Source organism: Amia ocellicauda, chromosome 21, assembly GCF_036373705.1.
Source record: "Amia ocellicauda isolate fAmiCal2 chromosome 21, fAmiCal2.hap1, whole genome shotgun sequence".
NCBI classification, from domain to species: domain Eukaryota; kingdom Metazoa; phylum Chordata; class Actinopteri; order Amiiformes; family Amiidae; genus Amia; species Amia ocellicauda.
In genome coordinates this window covers 14199839-14219716 of record NC_089870.1, presented here as the reverse complement: position 1 = coordinate 14219716, position 19878 = coordinate 14199839, and the positions used below count along the sequence as shown (strand labels likewise).

The 19878-nt window shown below is 38.8% G+C and overlaps 1 protein-coding gene across 1 annotated transcript in view; it reads right to left on the bottom strand.

The window, feature by feature from the left end:
* Positions 1-1170: 1170 nt before the first annotated feature.
* wdr20a (WD repeat domain 20a) overlaps positions 1171-19878 on the bottom strand; it is a 35275-nt gene continuing 16567 nt past the window's right edge. Inside the window, exons 2-4 of the mRNA XM_066694361.1 lie at positions 6792-6974; positions 4442-5728; positions 1171-2761 (exon numbers count right to left, since the gene is read on the bottom strand). Of these exons, the coding sequence (XP_066550458.1) occupies positions 2708-2761; positions 4442-5728; positions 6792-6974 (1524 nt within the window). The 3' untranslated portion in view covers positions 1171-2707. The remainder of the gene's footprint in view (positions 2762-4441; positions 5729-6791; positions 6975-19878) is intronic.

Below are 19878 nucleotides of genomic sequence, written 5' to 3'. Positions count from 1 at the left end.
CCCCCCATTGTTAACAACATGAAGTTTCTTCAATAGAACCAATTGGAAATTTAAATGTTTACAGTCATATAAATCCATTCAAAACTATACATTTCTACTATTTACAAAAGGAAAGCTAATATTTAACCTCCTATTATCTTGAATCAAGCTAACATTTTATGAATCTGATACATATATACTAGTATCATGAGCCTTTGTAAATTACCCTAAAAAGGGTAAAAACAGCAGTAATTTTAAGGTTATTACAATAACTCTTAAACTAAACAATAATATAGGCCTAAAGACATGAACCAAAGAAGATTTTCACCACCCAGAATTAAAAAAAATGTTTTCATTTAGAAAGAGAATTAAAATCCTGATACTCTAGTATCAGTAAGAATCTCTGTACAGCAGTATATCAGAGAGAAAAAACCCTCTCCATTTCAGGTACAGTAAGAAGACATTGTCTATCAAGAGCCCTGCCATATTTTAATCACATTGTTATGAATAAGATGAAAGAGGATTGTCTAAGTGATGGAAATCTAAATAAACCTGTAGCACACTCACACGATAAACCATAACAAAAAACACGAAGATGCATGTCAGATTTAAAACATGACAAACAGAAAACAAGAGAGTCAATTGGGAATGAAAAAGAAATACACAAGTGAATTTCAGAAGAGAGGCGCTGGGACATGGGAACAGTACACAACAGCACATGAAATGAAGGAAATCTAATACTTCATAAGGAGAGGAAATAATTTTTTGACACCTCTTTTTAGTGACACAGCTTTGAATAATAATTTTACAAAAAGCTTCTAGGTAAGCTTACTGAATTGAAGGGACATGCAGGTGCATTTTACAGTTTCCATTTGTGTTGAAGCACATTATACCTTATGTTACCAGTAAGCTGCTGGTATAATGACTGGCACTTGCATAGAATAAACATTGCAATAAAATGTCACTTCCATTTTTGCAGGCATTACAACAGATGTTGTTGGTGGCCAGCTAGCCATACCCTTTGTGAGCACAGATTGTGAACGCTGTAGAATTGGCGGTGCTCAGCTCTCTGATAATGATAACAACTATGGTTTCTGGCTATGTTTCTTAATGTTCAGATTCAGATGAATATGCACCCATTGTCAGTTATAACGGCAGAAAGACAACTTAAGTAACTGTACAAGCACCAGGCTCCTTGTAAACCATATTTTTTTAATGAAGAAAGAAAAAGTGAAATGTAAAACTGGTAAAACCACTTTGCTGGGCTGGCCATGTCCTTGTAGTGTGCAGTAATTCAAAGTGGCCATTGACATGAAAGATTGGAAAGCACAAAAGGTAAGTACATTAAAAGTCTGTTTTAATAGTGTCACACGGAGAGGGATCCTGCTGAACCCTGAACCTAGTTGTTCCTAGTGGATGCTACTAAACTTTACATAGAATAGCATTTCTGATCTTTTATTTTAGTCGGCTGACTTCCTGAGCTTCAAATAATTGCTGAGTTTGACGGTTACTCTGCCCTACTTCTGTACATTTTGTAAATTTGTAACAAGTAAGCATTTCAGCTTCTTCCTGGACATAATAGCATTGGATACAAAGAGTTCTCCTATACCAAACATTTAATTAAGAAAAATACATCTGAATGATCTTTTTTTTTGTACAACAGAAAAGAAAACAAAAACCTGCATATTCAAGATTGTTTTAATATTATTAATATGTATAATTTTTCTGCATTAGAAATATCACTATTTTGCTTTAATGAAGATGAACTTCCACTAGTGTAATGATCAATTTTTGCCCCATCAATCACTGAATTACAATATTTATACATATAATACAGAGCCGATTGTAATTTGAAACAATATTAAAATAAATGCTCAATAGATACAAAGGTTTCATTTTTTAATATTTTCTTCACCTTATATAGCTGTCTGGGAGTCCTCGCACACCCCAAATTGTAAAGCCATTCTCTTCTAACAAACTATTAAGTGCAAACAAATTATTTTTCTTTTTCCATAAAAAAAAAAAAAACTGATTGCAGCATCCAGCTTTCCATTTCAACATTTCAAGCCAGAAGATAATGACTTGCCATACCCCAAGTGCATCAAGGCTGTCTTCAAAAAATTTTTTTCATCCAATATAGTTATATAATAAAACAGAAAATAATCAGTGCAAAGTATTCAATGGTGAGATACTAATTTAAGTTAAAAGAAAAAAAAAAAATACAGGGATATATCTTTAGGGAAGCATTGGTTTTCCTTTCTCTTCCATTTAATTATTTTTGCATTATAAATGGGATACAATGACAACACAACTGGAGATGGCGGAAACACAGACTTGAGGAATCGGCTGATCAATTTGCTTCTGATTTTCTCAAGCTCTGTACCGCGACTCCAGTGGAAAAGTGTAGTAAAAACATACATGGGGGGCAGGTGTGTGTGTGTTTGTGTGTGTAAAAGTAGAAGAGGCCGGGGAGAGTGGGCGAGAATAAATAAATCCTGCAGGGTTTAATTTCAAGGACGATTTTACCAAAATTCGTCCAAAATTGCACCTCACCCTTTCCATTTGAGCTTGCAGACCACTACCTCACGCTAGGCCATTTCAGGAAAAACAAAACAAATTGAAACAAAACAAAAAAAACTTGCAATGCTGTGCGGATGAAGAACAGCGTCTGGCTCTGGCGTCATTACGTCTCTGTGATGAAGATTTCTTAGCAGCAGAATTATGATGGCTATACTACAGTCCCACTGGGAGAGTTGGCTTGGTTTTGGGATGACAATAAACCCTGAAAAGAAAAGGTGAGAAATGTGTGTTTTTTCCTGAACATTTATACACAAAATCAAATTAATTGCCCCCCTTCTCTCTTCTCTCCCCTCCTGCCATATCTAAGCTAACAGTCACACACTTACAAACTGCGGGAAATATCTTTCAACCAAATTCTTAGTAGTACCAGACAACCAGACAGTCACTAGTGCAAAATACTGGAGGGCAGCTTTTTAGCAATTTAGGGGAAACAGTGTCAAGCTCAACACACACTGTTATCCCAGCTGAGGAAGGAGTATAGCATGACTAAGTGCTACTCCTATGCTATATTAAAGGCGCTGGTGACTCAGCGAGGTGAGTCACTCACTTACGCTGTTGGTACAAGACAAAGTGATTGGAAATATCTGAAAACAAACGCACCGAGAGGTGGCACTAGATGATGTATAATCTAATTAAAAGAGGGAGCTGTGATCATAAAGGTAATAAAATGTCTGAGCAATGCTTATTAAAATACAGATGAACAAAGAATTAAAATAAAACATTAAAATGTAATGTGAGACTTATGGAATTTCACAATCACAGTTTACTTAAATTACACTGAGCAGAGCATCCATGTCTTTACAAAAGACTATCTGAAGTACAATCAAAAAAGGCTAGAGAGAGACTCAATCAGTCCATTTAAGTTCATATGGTATGGAAAATGCAAGAGCACCAGGGTTTTGTGTAAACATCTTAGAATGAAATGTTTTTTAAAAAATAATAAATTACATTACTTGGCCAAATGATATGAACCTAATGTGGTGGTGAGGAACAAATGTCTACCTGACCAAAAACCATGAAAGGAAAAATGAAAATGATTACATTTTCACATCACCATTTGCCTCCTATTGTGTTCAGGGAATTCAGAACGGTCAAGAAACAGGGGATCTGATGGCTAGAATGACTGGTCTACATAATCAACTAGCAATTGACAAGAGTGAGATCATTGTCACAAAACCAGCTATTCTTCCTGCCATATTGGACAACAAGTTCAGAGTAATTCATGGTTAACGTTTAGACACAGGGCTGGGTAATTCTGTGCGAGTCGCAGCCCTATTGTCTCCCAATTCCATGCCATGGATTAAAACGGACCTGTGAGTTCTCCGATCCCTTACAGGACCTCTATACTGCATTACTTGCAGATCAGCCAACACTGATTTCAAATGAGTCCTCCCCAAATCAACACATTTTGATATAATAATAATCATAAGAAACTCAGCAGTGTGCTTTCATTCTTTTCATACATCAGGAAAAAAACACTGAAATAAAATAAATTTTGGAGCTGATCTCAAGATGTCAAGGCATGTTCTGGTGCAGCTGCATAAAAAGCAGCACTTGACACTACTTATCTGTGGCCTCAACAAATAAATACATTTATAACCCTACTGAATACGAACCTAAGAGGAATGCATTTCCATTAATGTATTTTTTGGACACACAAAAGGTGACAACATAGGTGAAAGGGTTTGAATTAGGGAAGCTAATGAGGGGTTCAGATAAAGTCCAGTCCAGTTATTATTATTGAGAGTGAGCTTTTTATTTTCTCACCTTTTAAAGTGATTTATTTAAGTTCTCAAGTTTAGACAACCATTTAGGAAGCTTCTTTTGAAAAAGCTATCTATCCATATATACATTTAAATGTATTTCAATTACAAAGACTTACCACTTTGCCAGGCCTCGCCCATGTGCAAATAAATCCCTCCTGACAGGCAGTTACTATACAGTCCTCGAGAAATATCAAGACAGTGAGTCTTTCATGTGCTATCTTTTTACAGATAAGAGGCTCTAACAAGGGAACATCTTCCATCCGAGGACAGAGATTGGTTCCCAAAGTCTTTGCGGGGTCCATTTTAGTTTTCGTGACCAGGTTCAGCTTGTCGCTGCTTTTGCTGGTGATGTGTCCCATGCTGTGGTTCCTTTTGTGATCCTTCTCGTGGTGCCGCTCCTTGCGGTCGTGCAATGAGAGTGTGGCGAACTTGCTCACACCCGACGCGATGGCGCTGTCCACGACGCTGCTCTTGCTGTTGGTGGTGGCGGCCGCCGAGTGCGGAAGGCTGTTGGATCGAGGAAGCTGAGTGGGTAAGGAGTTGCCCGGGATGCTGCTTATGCTGTTGTTCCCGTTGCTGCCCGGGTTGATCGCACCACTGCCCGTGGGGGGGCTGGTGGCGTTCATGACGTTCGTATGCGTTCTTGTACGGGAAAGGGGGAGGTGGGGGAACAGTATGTCTTCTGTCAGGTCCCATAAACACAGCTGAGTGTCCTGTCCAACGGAACCGAACCGGTACGTGACGCTGACTGGGCGGCTGTCGGTGGAGTTCCTTTTGGACAACCGGGACTGCGTACTGTTCGCCCTGTCCCGACCAAAGTGGATCTGGTCTTGGAAGTCCTCATCACTCCCGCTGAACTCCATTGGGTCGCTCTCCTCCACGCTCGTAGTGTAAGGGTCAAAGGCCACCACACTCACCCAAGATTTATGTCCGTGGCCTCTTGCTATTACCCTGCAATCTAAAAAAGACCACACGGTCACCAGGTCGTCTTCTCCGCCGGTGACAATGTACTTGCCATCCGGACTCCAGCAGACACACAGCAACCCCCCAAAGTAGCTTTTCATTGTCCCGTGCAGCTCCACCGAGTCGAAATTAAAAACCCGGAGGAAGCCGTCCTGACTGACACAAGCGAGGAATTTCCCATCTGGGGAGAAGGCAAACTCGTTGAGTGCCCCCTCTCCCACCGTCCATTTTAACAAGGGGTTCCTTGTGGATTTGCTCTTGCAAGTGTGCACAGCGTAGTTTTCACCCTGTTTCAGCATCTGGTAGTGTGGGGCTGTGGTTCCACAAGTGTGTTCCACATTATACAAGTACATATTGCCACTGGAATGAGCTACGAGGAAAAGGCTCTCGGACCCGGGAACCCATTTCACACAGGTGACCCGAGACTTGTCTATTAGCCTCTGAAGGAAAACGGGGGAAAGAAAAGGAGAGGGAAAAGGCAAGGGGAGTTAAGTTATGCCATTAAGGAAACATGTGAAAGTCCTTCATTAATTGCATTTTTAATGGAAATGTCACCACATAAGATTAAATTCAATGACAGTGACAAAATGACTTTTTTTCTTTAGTTTCCTACTTCAGTAATCGGTGCTGCTTGAGCAACTTAACATGGAAGTACAATTAGGAAAACCATAAATTAAAAAGTGCACAATGACCCTTGAATCATTAACAGCATGATATGCTTGATGAAAGGAAATTGCTCTCTGGAAGTGTCAAGCATGTCACTTTGTGTTTCACTATTCTTGTCTTCAGAAGAAGTTTGGATTCATTTTGTAATCGTTTCTAGGCTTGACAGTTATGTTTTTTGATGAATGGATTTTCTTAAATATGCTTTATTTAAAGCACATATTAAAAGAAGGCAAACTGAAAACATCTGGCTCATAATTATGTTTCACAGCAGAAAAAAAATTGAGTCTCTGTGTGTTATCTGTCAGTGCACACAGAAGCTCACCTAATAAATAACAAACTCTAGGCTTCTTCCCAGCATATCTTTACAAATCAGTGGTTAAGGCTTAGCAGCAAATAAACAGACAAAGTCCTGCTAAAAGCTCTCATTTCTAAGGTTAGCTTCCATGTGCCATGAGGAGAATATGTGAATTAAATTCCTGCTTGAGCTGACAGGGTTTCTTAGGTTTCTGAGGTCACATGAGAACTTGTAACTAGAACATTTTCCTTCTAAGTACATAAACCCTATTATTAAGCAAAGAGAAGCTCAACTAAAGAAGGGGGCACTTTTTTTAGTTTGCTAAAGAATAACTCTAGTCCATAAGGAGCAGCTCATTGCACACAGATTCTTATGGCTAATTTCTGCCTTGCTGCATACTGTTTAATGGCCATAATCCCTATTGCAATTTAGCAGCAATACCACAAATTCAATCTTATTTACCAGAAATATACGTGAGAACTATCCTTCAAACTTCTCAAACCTATAACTCAGTTTTAAATTTGAGCGAGTTCAGGACTTACTTCTTCATTAAACAGCTTGCTAGTTTCTTTCTTGATGGGGTCTATGAGCTGCACCTGGCCTGCGGAGAACCCCACCAGCAGGGAGACGCTGTCTGCCGTGGCAGTCAGGTGGTTGAAGTCATGACAGGTGGGCTGTGTTCCCTTGTATATCCTCTTGTCTATAGGTTTACTTAAATCAGCAGCCTGCAAAACCAAGCAAACAAAACAAAATGGATGTAATAAACTTTGCAGAACCACTGAACATCCAGGCATACAATCACCATGTGGGTCTAAACCTGGTCTTTTCACACAGGAAAATCTCCCTGCAGGAACACTTAAGGGAATGTTCTGCATTTGATTGTGTGTATCCGTAGATGGTGCAGACGAAAATATACAAAACACACTCTGGAAAAATACACAGTAATTTTAAAATGAGAAAAACAACATTACAGTAAACAGGAATTAAGGTACAGACACTGAGCTAAATATGGAAACTAAGTGTGTATTTGAGGTTAACTCCACTTCCATTCTGAAATCCATACAAGCTCACTAAGAGGAAGAAAAAAACATTAAAAACCAACAAAAAAACAAATGCAGACTAAATAGATTTGATGCAAAACTACATTAGAAAGTGAGGTCTGGGATCATCTAATCCTCTGGTGTGAAAGGCCTCATCCACACTGAACTCTTTTCCGGACTGTGCCAGATAAATTCAAGTGCAACATTCATACTTGACTCTGGTGTCAGTGGAGGTTTCTTTTCAGTTTTTAAAAAGAAACAAATCAGTTCCTGTTAATTGACTTGGATGACTCAGTGTTGCTCCGTGGCGATGTCAAGAATATGCTTGAAACTGCTGACTATTAATTAATAATTAGGAGGAGTTGCAAAAAACTTCAAGATGGAAAATTAGGGATTTCCCATAATAATAATAATAATAATAATACAAAAGTGGCAATGTTCACCTGCAACCAGTCAAGTTAATGTTATATTATATATTATGTTATATTATGCATACATAGTGTATATTATGTCTTAGTGAATCAAGCAATGACTCAGCCCTTAGAGGAGGGACAGAATATCATTTTTGGAACAAGCATCTCAGACACACTTGGGTCAAATATGCTGCAGTGACATAGCAGGGTTTCAGGCACATTCCTTTAAGCCACAGAAATAATTTCCTTCCACATTCATGACATACCGAGTGCATTATAGCAACTATAATAAAAATAATTAAATATTGATTTAGATGTGATAAACTAATCCCCTGGGGTACCAACATATAACAGCTGGTATGCACTAAAAAGAATAAACTAAATCTGAATCCTGCAGAGCACCGTGATCATCACAGCCTTCTAGATTGCTTTTAAAGGTATTAAAGTCAGCTTGAATGCTGGCACAAGGTGGAAAGTCACTTCTTGGAGTAAAAATAAAAAAATCCTGTGCAAAAACAGAGGCTGATAACAGTTCTCCGATAAACAATTCTCTCTGAAGGTTGAGAACATGACCCTTTGTACACATTAAATACCACAGATCTGGTTTCCTCAAATTTGGAGGGCAGCAGTATATTTGCTAAAAATATAAACTACGAAAAAAGCAAACTGTACATTTCACCTTCCACAGTTGATTCCATTACTTCAAATCTCTAAACACATTAACTACACCTGTAGCTGAATCTCTAGCAGATGCATTATCCACACTAAGTAATTCTTACGACAATATCTCCTTAAAACCCCTTGCCATTGCCAACCGTATTTCACAGCGGTCTGTGTGCTGATTTTCAATTCCAAAACATATCCCGATATTAAAATGCCAGTAATACATGTTTTACACTTGTGTGTGTACAGACAATACAGACGTGGCTGAAAGTATTGGATAGCTTGCATTTTATTCCAATAATGCACCATTCACCTGAAACGTGTTGAAATTAAAAGATCTTTTGTCATCCATACAATCTACAAAACATCCAAATTCAGATAAGGATTTAGGTCTATTACTGAAATCATATTAAGTCCAACACGCACAGTTTAAAAAACTAAATAAACAAAACAAAAAAAAGACAGGATAAATCTGTGATGATGAGTAACTTTTACAAATTTGGAAATTAAAACCAGATGACACCCGGTGTCCCTACGTGCACATTCTCCAAATGTCCCAACACATTATCCAAGCCTGTTCAAGACTCCTATGCACAAGCTAGGCTACATTTGGAAGATTGCAGGTTGTGACCTCCATGTGAATATCTGCCAGTAACTGTTAGAGGGGCCTCATTTGCCCCCCTCGCTGTGTTACAATTTAAACTGAAGAGATCTATTCTCTTTAGCTTTTCCCCTCATCTTTGCTCTCACTACTTATTACTGCACTGTACATACATTACGAACCACACTGTGGGGAAGCTGTTCTTCTGTGAAAGAAGTATTGACTGATTTGAAGAGTGAGTCGAGCAAGGTTAAAGACACCTTGACCTGAGGGGAAATCCTTGTTTTGCCTTGCTGTTTGCTGGTGCATAGCGGTAATGTAGTGCATCTCAAATGAAAATTAGATTTTTATTTACCATGTATGCAAAAGGGTACTTGTATGCAATGTATGCAAAAGAGTACTTGTTGGTTTTTAAAGACAAATAAATAAACATAAGGGCACAGACCAGAACTAATTTGTTCACTGATGCACAAGGGTTACATGGGCTTGGAGATTAATTAAATAGGCCTACACTTCAAATGTAGACTATGTTCAAGCACTAACAACAAAAACTACAAAAGCACTGTCTAAAATCTGTCTAATCTAAATTCCTGAAATGCTTCCAATTCAACCTGCTAAGTAAAACGCAAGAAATCTCAAATAGGATTGTTTTTCAAATTTAGTAACCGGGCAGTCTGAAGAAAAGTCTGTCCTCCAAGCTGACAGTCTCTGAGGCAGTGTGTTAATGCAGCTGGGGAAGTTTAACAAACAAAACAACACTCTTACATCCTTGGCGGAAGCAGCAAAAAGTGACAAAATAACACAATACAAAAAAGAACAAAGACATCCATCGTGTCTCCAAGAAACTTGAGATTGTATTTTCCCCCCCAATGGTGTTGTTTACAGAGGTACATCTGTTTAATTCAAACCCCTAAATAGACTTAGTAATGATTATGAAAGCAAAGAAATAAACAAAACCAGTGTCCACACACATTATATTACAGCAGATGGGTTTTTCTGTCAATCTAAAACACATCCACACAAACAAGCAGTAAAGCAAAAAATATTATGCAATGAATAAAGGCTGCTAAAACTGCATCAAAGCCATTTCAAATGAGAATAAAATACAGCCTGCACCTATTTGAGATTTTATTACATGCATAAGAAAACTTTGAAAAAAAAAAAAGAATTATATATATATTCTCTTCACAAGAAACTATAATCTAAATCAGGAACATAAACGAATGTCAAAACCTTAGATTTTCCGGTTTCTATACCATCCTCTATAACAATAGTCTTCGGCTGGCTTTATGATGAGAAGACACCATTATTATTATTATTTTTTTTACTTCACAATTTGAGCAGGTGCTCTCCGTCTGTGCAGATTAGTGGTAGACTTCACTACTTCGAGTATCCGCTGATCTACTTCCATTTTCAAAGATGTTAAACATGACTTGTTTTACTCAGGTTAATTTTAAGTCCAGTTTTCTTGCTTGCATGTGAGAGTTCTTGAAATTGAAGCTGCAGGTCTTCAGGTGTTTTTGCAAATATGACTATCATCTGCAAATTGTAAGTTGTTCAAATAAACATTTAACGATTACTTTCTTTTTGTTCCAAGTCCAAAGTTTTGAACACTTCTTCAAGAGTGGCCGGGAAGAGTTTGAGAGATCATGTCTCCTTGAGGTACTGCTTTACAGATTTTGATCTGGTCAGTGTCTTGGTGGAGTCGGATTGTTGATGTAGCACTGCTGTAGATATACACCGATCAGCCATAACATTATGACCACTGACAGGTGAAGTGAATAACACTGATAATCTCGTTATCATGGCACCTGTCAGTGGGTGGGATATATTAGGCAGCAAATGAACATTTTGTCCTCATAGTTGATGTGTTAGAAGCAGGAAAAATGGGCAAGCGTAAGGATCAGAGCGACTTTGACAAGGGCCAAATTGTGATGGCTAGACGACTGGGTCAGAGCATCTCCAAAACTGCAGCTCTTGTGGGGTGTTCCCAGTCTACAGTGGTCAGTACATATCAAAAGTGGTCGAAGGAGGGAAAAGCGGTGAACCGGCGACAGGGTCATGGGCGGCCAAGGCTCATTGATGCACGTGGGGAGCGAAGGCTGGCCCGTGTGGTCCGATCCAACAGACGAGCTACTGTAGCTCAAATTGCTGAAAAAGTTAATGCTGGTTTTGATAGAAAGGTGTCAGAACACACAGTGCATCGCAGTTTGTTGCGTATGGGGCTGCGTAGCCGCAGACCAGTCAGGGTGCCCATGCTGACCCCTGTCCACTGCCGAAAGCGCCTACAATGGGCACGTGAGCATCAGAACTGGACTACAGAGCAATGAAAGAAGGTGACCTGGTTTGATGAATCATGAGTTCAAGGTGTTGACTTGGCCTCCAAATTCCCCAGATCTCAATACAATCGAGCATCTGTGGGATGTGCTTGACAAACAAGTCCGATCCATGGAGGCCCCACCTCGCAACTTACAGGACTTAAAGGATCTGCTGCTAACGTCTTGGTGCCAGATACCACAGCACACCTTCAGAGGTCTAGTGTAGTCCATGCCTCGACGGGTCAGGGCTGTTTTGGCGACAAAAGGGGGACCTACACAATATTAGGCAAGTGGTCATAATGTTATGGCTGATCGGTGTATTTAAGAATTATATAGGTTTCCTCAATGTGTTCATTTCTTAAAGCTCTGATGACCTAGTTTGTATATATATTCAAAAGCAAAATGTATCATAGTCAGGCACAGAGGAAGCTCATATTCTTTGCATCTTTCCAATACTTCTTGTACAAATTGTTTATGATCCATCGCTTTATATCCACTTCTGAATCCTGTATGTTCTCTTGGTTGTGCAAAGTCCAGTGCGTCTTGAAGGCGATGTGTTACCATCTTTGTATCTTTGTACCATCTTATTGCTCTCCTTTCTTGTGAAGGAGAATGACAGTTGCATTGTTCCATTTATCTGATCTGGGGTTTTTTTAAACCATGAAGTTTTGCCAGAATCTTCTCCATTTCTTCGTCAGCATCTTTTTGGATCTCCACTATGATTCCATCATCTCCAGGTGTATTTGTATGTATGTGTGTATATGTGCATATATGTACAGATAAGAGATGGACAACAGAAGTTAATAGAATGGATCTCAAGAGATGGATAAGTTACATAAAAGATGGGAAGAAGAAATTATAAACATTGCAGGGGTGACATGGAAAAGTGCAGCTGTTAAAAAAACATAAGCAAGTGGAAACATCTTGGGGAGGCCTTTAGCCAGTAGTGGATCGATATTGGCTGATATATACACTCACCTAAAGGATTATTAGGAACACCTGTTCAATTTCTCATTAATGCAATTATCTAACCAACCAATCACATGGCAGTTGCTTCAATGCATTTAGGGGTGTAGTCCTGGTCAAGACAATCTCCTGAACTCCAAACTGAATGTCTGAATGGGAAAGAAAGGTGATTTAAGCAATTTTGAGCGTGGCATGGTTGTTGGTGCCAGACGGGCAGGTCTGAGTATTTCACAATCTGCTCAGTTACTGGGATTTTCACGCACAACCATTTCTAGGGTTTACAAAGAATGGTGTGAAAAGGGAAAAACATCCAGTATGCGGCAGTCCTGTGGGCGAAAATGCCTTGTTGATGCTAGAGGTCAGAGGAGTATGGGCCGACTGATTCAAGCTGATAGAAGAGCAACTTTGACTGAAATAACCACCACTCGTTACAACCGAGGTATGCAGCAAAGCATTTGTGAAGCCACAACACGTACAACCTTGAGGCGGATGGGCTACAACAGCAGAAGACCCCACCGGGTACCACTCATCTCCACTACAAATAGGAAAAAGAGGTTACAATTTGCACAAGCTCACCAAAATTGGACAGTTGAAGACTGGAAAAATGTTGCCTGGTCTGATGAGTCTCGATTTCTGTTGAGACATTCAGATGGTAGAGTCAGAATTTGGCGTAAACAGAATGAGAACATGGATCCAACATGCCTTGTTACCACTGTGCAGGCTGGTGGTGGTGGTGTAATGGTGTGGGGGATGTTTTCTTGGCACACTTTAGGCCCCTTAGTGCCAATTGGGCATCGTTTAAATGCCACGGCCTACCTGAGCATTGTTTCTGACCATGTCCATCCCTTTATGACCACCATGTACCCATCCTCTGATGGCTACTTCCAGCAGGATAATGCACCATGTCACAAAGGTCGAATCATTTCAAATTGGTTTCTTGAACATGACAATGAGTTCACTGTACTAAACTGGCCCCCACAGTCACCAGATCTCAACCCAATAGAGCATCTTTGGGATGTGGTGGAACGGGAGCTTCGTGCCCTGGATGTGCATCCCACAAATCTCCATCAACTGCAAGATGCTATCCTATCAATATGGGCCAACATTTCTAAAGAATGCTTTCAGCACCTTGTTGAATCAATGCCACGTAGAATTAAGGCAGTTCTGAAGGCGAAAGGGGGTCAAACACAGTATTAGTATGGTGTTCCTAATAATCCTTTAGGTGAGTGTATATGCTATTTGTTTTGAAGACAAAGGGTAGTCACACCAAATATTGATTTGATGTAGATGTTTCTTCTGTTCACTCACTTTGCATTTAGTTAACTGATAAATATAATCTATTAACATGTCTATTTTAGAAAGCATTCTTAATTCTTACAGTATTTTTTCACACCTGCCTAAACCTTTTGCACGGTACTGTATATATGCACATACATACATATTATATCAATTATGTAATATACATATTATATATTATACACAGACATTATTAAAAAGCAGCACTATTTACTCAATCATTCTGGACTTGCGGCTTGAGAATCAGAGTCCATCACAGTCAATAAATCTTCATTCTAGTCCTTTCCTTTCAGCCAACGCTTACGGTTTAAAAAATAAATACATACTATACACACTATACCCTGCTCAACAGGTCAAGGTAACCCAAATGTCTCAGTACATGACCAATTCAGCTCTCATCAATCATGTCTCAAGAGAAAAACAAAAATAAGACTTCTGTGAATCATCCATACGAGTTTCTGCTACCTAATTTACAACTAAGCAGAGCTCTTAAGCGATGCACAGCTTCAAGATATCCGCTCCATGGTAACAGCCAGTGTGCTTGATATCCATAATTAAAAGCAGACATCATGTGTGTGTGTATGTAAGCCCTGTCACTAGCAGAACACCATTAACCCACAGCATCACCTTTCCAATACATGCGTACAGTTCAAATTCAGGTTGATCATTGTATGGTATCTTTAGCCACAGAAACCAGCTAGCCAATTCCAGTACATAATGTTCAGAATAAAATGTAAACTTTTGGTGCATCATCATATTGATAATAACACTTTCCCTAATGTGAACAGATTTAGAACTCAGAAATCCAGATTTTAACAAACATACAATCATAGCTGGGGATGTATGCTCACTTCTTATGCTTGTTGGCACACTCTACATGACATGTCCAATAAATATGCATGTTACATAACAATTTGAAGTGGATAGTTCTATGTGAACAGTATGAATTCCTAGTACAAAAAAAAAATGTAGAAATGTATGTGTTGGAGCTTAACTATTAACTCTCAGCTAGAGTTAACTCTGCAGTCTTGGAATAAGGTTGAAAACTGGTCCCAGCCAGAAAAAGGCTGCACTTTCTGCACTGAATGACAATATCCAATTGCGCTTTTGGCAGAATGGTCATGAATGACTGGTTGCTAAACAACATCCATTCTTACTGTTCGTTTTACAAGGTCGACGATTTTAATGAGCAATTTACAGAAATTAAACCACCTTTCCACAAATCAACACAGGCTGAACACTGCCAGAGAATTAAAGTCACCAGCAGTGTGACCAATTGGATTTTCAGATGAGGAAACTAAAAGGAGATGGCCAATTGGACAAAAACAAAACAAAACACACCCCGTTTCACACATCAGGTGCAGGATAGAATTAATCTTGCACACCACTAATGCACAGCTGCAGATTAGAAACTCTATTTCAGACTTCCTTTGTCTTTGAAATGTGTCATCCAGCACTGGTAACAAGGTTCAGTAGATTACACAAGTAGGTGTCAGAAGCATATGCAACCACAGAGTTTGTTCAACTTTGATGTGCTATATCTTTGCTCAAATTACAACAGCCTATTGCTTACTATTTTAATGCATCTTAAATCACTAAAGGCAGGACTATAAACATAAATAATACCAAACGGGCAGCACATTGTGAAAGAGTTAAATAAAGTTCAAAGTTCATCCCCTCACACAAACGTAGTGAAAAATTATGTTTTCAAATTAATTAAACAATTTGTCAATGTTGGTTAAAGCAACAAACGTATTGCTTAAGCAATGGTGCTTTAAACTTGCCTCTGACCTCATCAGAAAAACTTGCAAGATTATCCGTAAAGATGAAATGGGGGAGTTTTTTTGGTTTAGTTTTTTAAGCGTTATCTCCTTAGCAGTAGAGTATGCCCATTTTTGTTGTTGTTCTGGTTAACTGATCATTTAGTCAATACATCATATTAACACTGGAGTTATTGAGACGATGCCATTACAGAGGCACATGTCATAGTGTTAGTCAGACTAAGGTTCACAGAAAGCTCAAAAACACATCCGACAATCTAAAGCTTCAATGTACACTTAAATGGTGTGTGGTTTTGACAGGTGGTTTTGACATGTACTGCAGAGATAAGAATGTGTATGCAGGTTTAATCCTTAACACTGATTTGCTGCTGGTTTACAGTTGCAAACAAAAAAAGCAGCCGCTTATCTATCAATACAAATGGTGAAAGGGGATGCAGGAGACAAAATTACAGGGAAAACAGCAATCCCACTGCTTGGGTCACATTCGAGCACCTTCCTGCAAGTGGTTATTAGAAACTAAACTGGGTAAACAAATGTATAAGTTGAGGATCCATTTTACACTGAACAAAAATATAAACGCAACATGCAACAATTTCAAAGATCTTGTGGCATTGTGTTGCGTGACAAAACTGCACGTTAGAGTGGCCTTTTATTATCCCCAGCACAAGGTGCATGTGTGTTATGATCATGCCGTTTAATCAGCTTCTTGATATGCCACACCTGTCAGGTGGATGGATTATCTTGGAAAATGAGAAATGCTCACTAACAAGGACGTAAACAAATTTGTGGACAAATAAGGTGTGTGCATATGGAACATTTCTGGGATATTTAATTTCAGCTCATGAAACATGGAACTAACACTTTACATATTACGTTTTGTTCAGTATAGAGGACAGTTTTCATGCCTGGAATTTGAAAATGTAAAGAAAAAAATAAACTGTTATTAGACTTAATAAATTAAGCCTGGTGTATGTGGGTTATCATGTAGTATCAGCATCGGCCAACAGATGGCAGGTATCCATGACAATATGGAAAGACGTAGACTAATATGCGCACATTTCTGTGAAAAGCCGGGCCGGCAGATTTCTAACATTCTGTTAAACATGCTTAAAGCTGACAGTACTAAACAATGTGGTGCCAATGGAGATAAATACAATATGTGCAAGCTGATTTTGTTACAGTTTAATTAGCTACAAGTGTGCAGTGTTTTCAGGTTTTCCTATGCGAAACAAAAGTACAAGTTTGTGAGTGAAAGTTCAGGACGTCTGAGGCATGTACAATCCAATGTAATTAAATTAAATCTATATCTTAAAACGTGATCTTAATACAACAAGTAAACCAACTGTACACTTACATTCTCACTGGCAAATGTATATTCACTAGGCCATTTGTTTTTAGATAAACCAATCATATAGTGTCAGGGTGCTGGCTAGGGCATTGGGAGGTCCAGGCACATTGTTGATAATCACTGAAAATGAGAAACTACTGCACCCATACTCTTACACTGCTTGACCCTCTATTCATATAGATAACTTATTTTACAAATCTGAATTCCTTTCACACACAATATTACTTTAAGTTTGTTTCCTTCCTTTCTGAAAAGGGACTGTGTATACATCATCCCTGGCAGTCTGATTTACAAAGCCGAGAATCACAACTGCCAAGTGCCACGCCTTTCCTACTTCTAAAGGGAAGCCACAGGTATTCTAATGAACAGATCAGTGAATTTCATAAGGAGACGAGCATTAAACACTGATCCAATCGGGATTCTTTGGAACTCAGAGACAAACTCATAGAGCAACCAAGTAGCATATCAATGTACTGGTTCACAACTTTGTGTAAAAACAAACTGTGACCATGCACAGCTGAATCAGACTATAAGCCTACAGGGTCCAATAAGAACCGATACAGCCAGAAGAGGACATGGAAGCATTATAAAAACACTGCGCTTATTTTCTCTACTCCCTAAAGAATAATGTCTTTCAATCATGAATTCCAAAGCACTATTATTCCCCTTATAGAACTAAATTGCCTGGAGGCGGTACAGAAAATTAGATGCTGGACATAAGGATTAACAAGGCACAAACTGGCGGGATGCAGAAAAAACAATCAATGCATTCATCTCTAACTGATTTCATGTCATACCTGTTACTTAAAGATTCATTTTTTTCATAAATAAGCAAATTTTGTTATATATGAATTAACACAAGAAGTGTCAATCAAAACAAGCCTGAAGGCATTAAGTCAGGAAATACAAATGTCAAGAAACGCTTAAGCTAAACAGCTAACAAAAAGTTTATAATAAACTGAATGCTAACTGGTCATTATGTGGTATTGTTGACCTCTAATAAGTTAACACAAACTTCATGCTTACATAGATACCTCAGGAATGTCTGGAAATAACTTGGCTGCGATCCTGGTTTAAATTAACACAGTTCTGTATAAATACAATTTATTCTTTCTTTACCAATCACAATGCCTGTAATTGTGTGTAGAAAGCCATTAGTCAAGAAACTGCCATTCCAGTTAATGCTCTTCTGTATGTGAACGGCTTATGGGATAAAGAGGTAGCAGATGTGTCCGATGTACTGCAGTATTACTGTACAAAAATCCGGAAGACAACCACTATTAATTAAATCTAAAAAGTTGACATGGCAGATACAGTATATGGTGTACAGGCTTCTACCTTTACTTGTAAAGTGAAACTTGACCTTGCTGTATGAGAGGCTGCTGGAAGGAGGTTAAAATGCTGTTCTGGTTTCTTTTGTGGGTATAATGAAGAGAAATAGTGTCAAACAGATGGGCTACCCAATGCTAATTAAGACCGGATTATTGGCAAACGCTCTGGTAAGCTTTTACATTGGAAAAGCCCAGCAAACACTGCAGCTGGAAGTCAGTAAGCCATACATGACTAGAAAATGTAACACGGTTAGTCACTGCAACTGAAAATGTGTTTATATTAATTAAAATGTCTATCTCCGCCGAAAAGAAAATCCAAGCAAAAAACTTTCTTGCTGGTGCCGGAGCCTACAATGCCTTTGCCGAACAATGCTTTCAATATGTATTTTTAGCAGCCTGCTTATTTCATTTGGTGGGTGGACCTCCATATGCCACTACATAAGGAAACTGAACAATGTTCATAATTAACTCTTTCAATCATTAACTAGCCCTGGCAACCTTTGTAGCAAGAGATCTGGCTCTTGATTTAACTTCCTACTGATGTGATTACGACTACAAAACAGTTAATAATGTGCAATAGAATTTTTTTTCTAAAGATCAAAACTTGATGATCAAACACAATCCCCTGTTTTTCACCAACAAATACTATGACTTCACAGGATTTTGTTAGCAACACTCCTGCCAGGTGGTTAAACAGTATCCATCACAGAACTCCATTTCATAGGAATTCTGTATTATTTCTAGTTTTATGATCCACTCTCTCCTCCTGCCACCCTAGTCCTTTATTTTCATTGGTATGCTATTTAATGCAATTCTGTAGGACTTATTAATAAGAATATATATATATATTTTTTAAGCATGAACGTTTTCCATTCAAAGTAATGTAAATGTGGCTGCATTAACACATAATGCTTATGGCTTTGTAGTCAGGGAATGACTGCTGTTTTGAAGACAAAACACCTGGCAAGCAGCAGTTCACACCTCAGAGAGAAGGATATAATGGACTAGTGTTCCTATGTATTAAATAAAAGGCCCACGCTATTTGAGAGATAGAAGACAAATTGAAATTGTATTCACTTCGTTAACGGTTTAAACGAAAAACCTGTTAGGTCTGCTACTGGTCTGTGGCTTGTCTGGTCAGCCCTTGACAAGCAAATTAGCCACTGTGGTTTGGAATTATGAATTTCTGCTCTGCCCTCAACATATGTCACAAGGTCAGAGAGCCATTGATCAGTTAAGCTGTTTGGTTTGAAAGCACTCTCTCTCTCACTCAGGTAATGATCAAAACAAAAAGCCACACAATTAGCAGAAACACTTCAGGCAGCATGTTAATATTCTATTAATATAATGTTATCGGTCACCCAACCAAAGCTACATTACTACTCTCTGGTCCATACATCGCAACATACATCCAGATAGTATATGAGCATAATGCTGACTGTGTTAGAGCACAATCATCAGGAGAAAAACAAACTTAAAGGCATAACAAAGCCATGCACTGTGTGCCAAAGCAGTGAGATACAACTTTCTCCACTGGTCCAACTCTGCATTTATACAAGATGTCCCAGGCTGAGAAAGGTATGAGCATCCATTCAAGCTTATGTTCTCGGTTTTGATTTGCATGGTGACCACTCAAGGGTCAACCGGACCTGACACACATCCATGCCTCAGTTCTGTAAGTGAAAGCCAGCAGATGGTAAGTCATGAATCCACAGGCTTACTCCATAACACAGGCAGCTAGAAACCACATATTTGCTGCCACAGAGAACATTTTGATACAGTCTGCAAAGATCATAGCCTGCATTTGGATTTGTAACCTTTTGCAGCATTAATTATGTTCCCTGTATGAAGGCACTATAAAGGCGTGGCTCT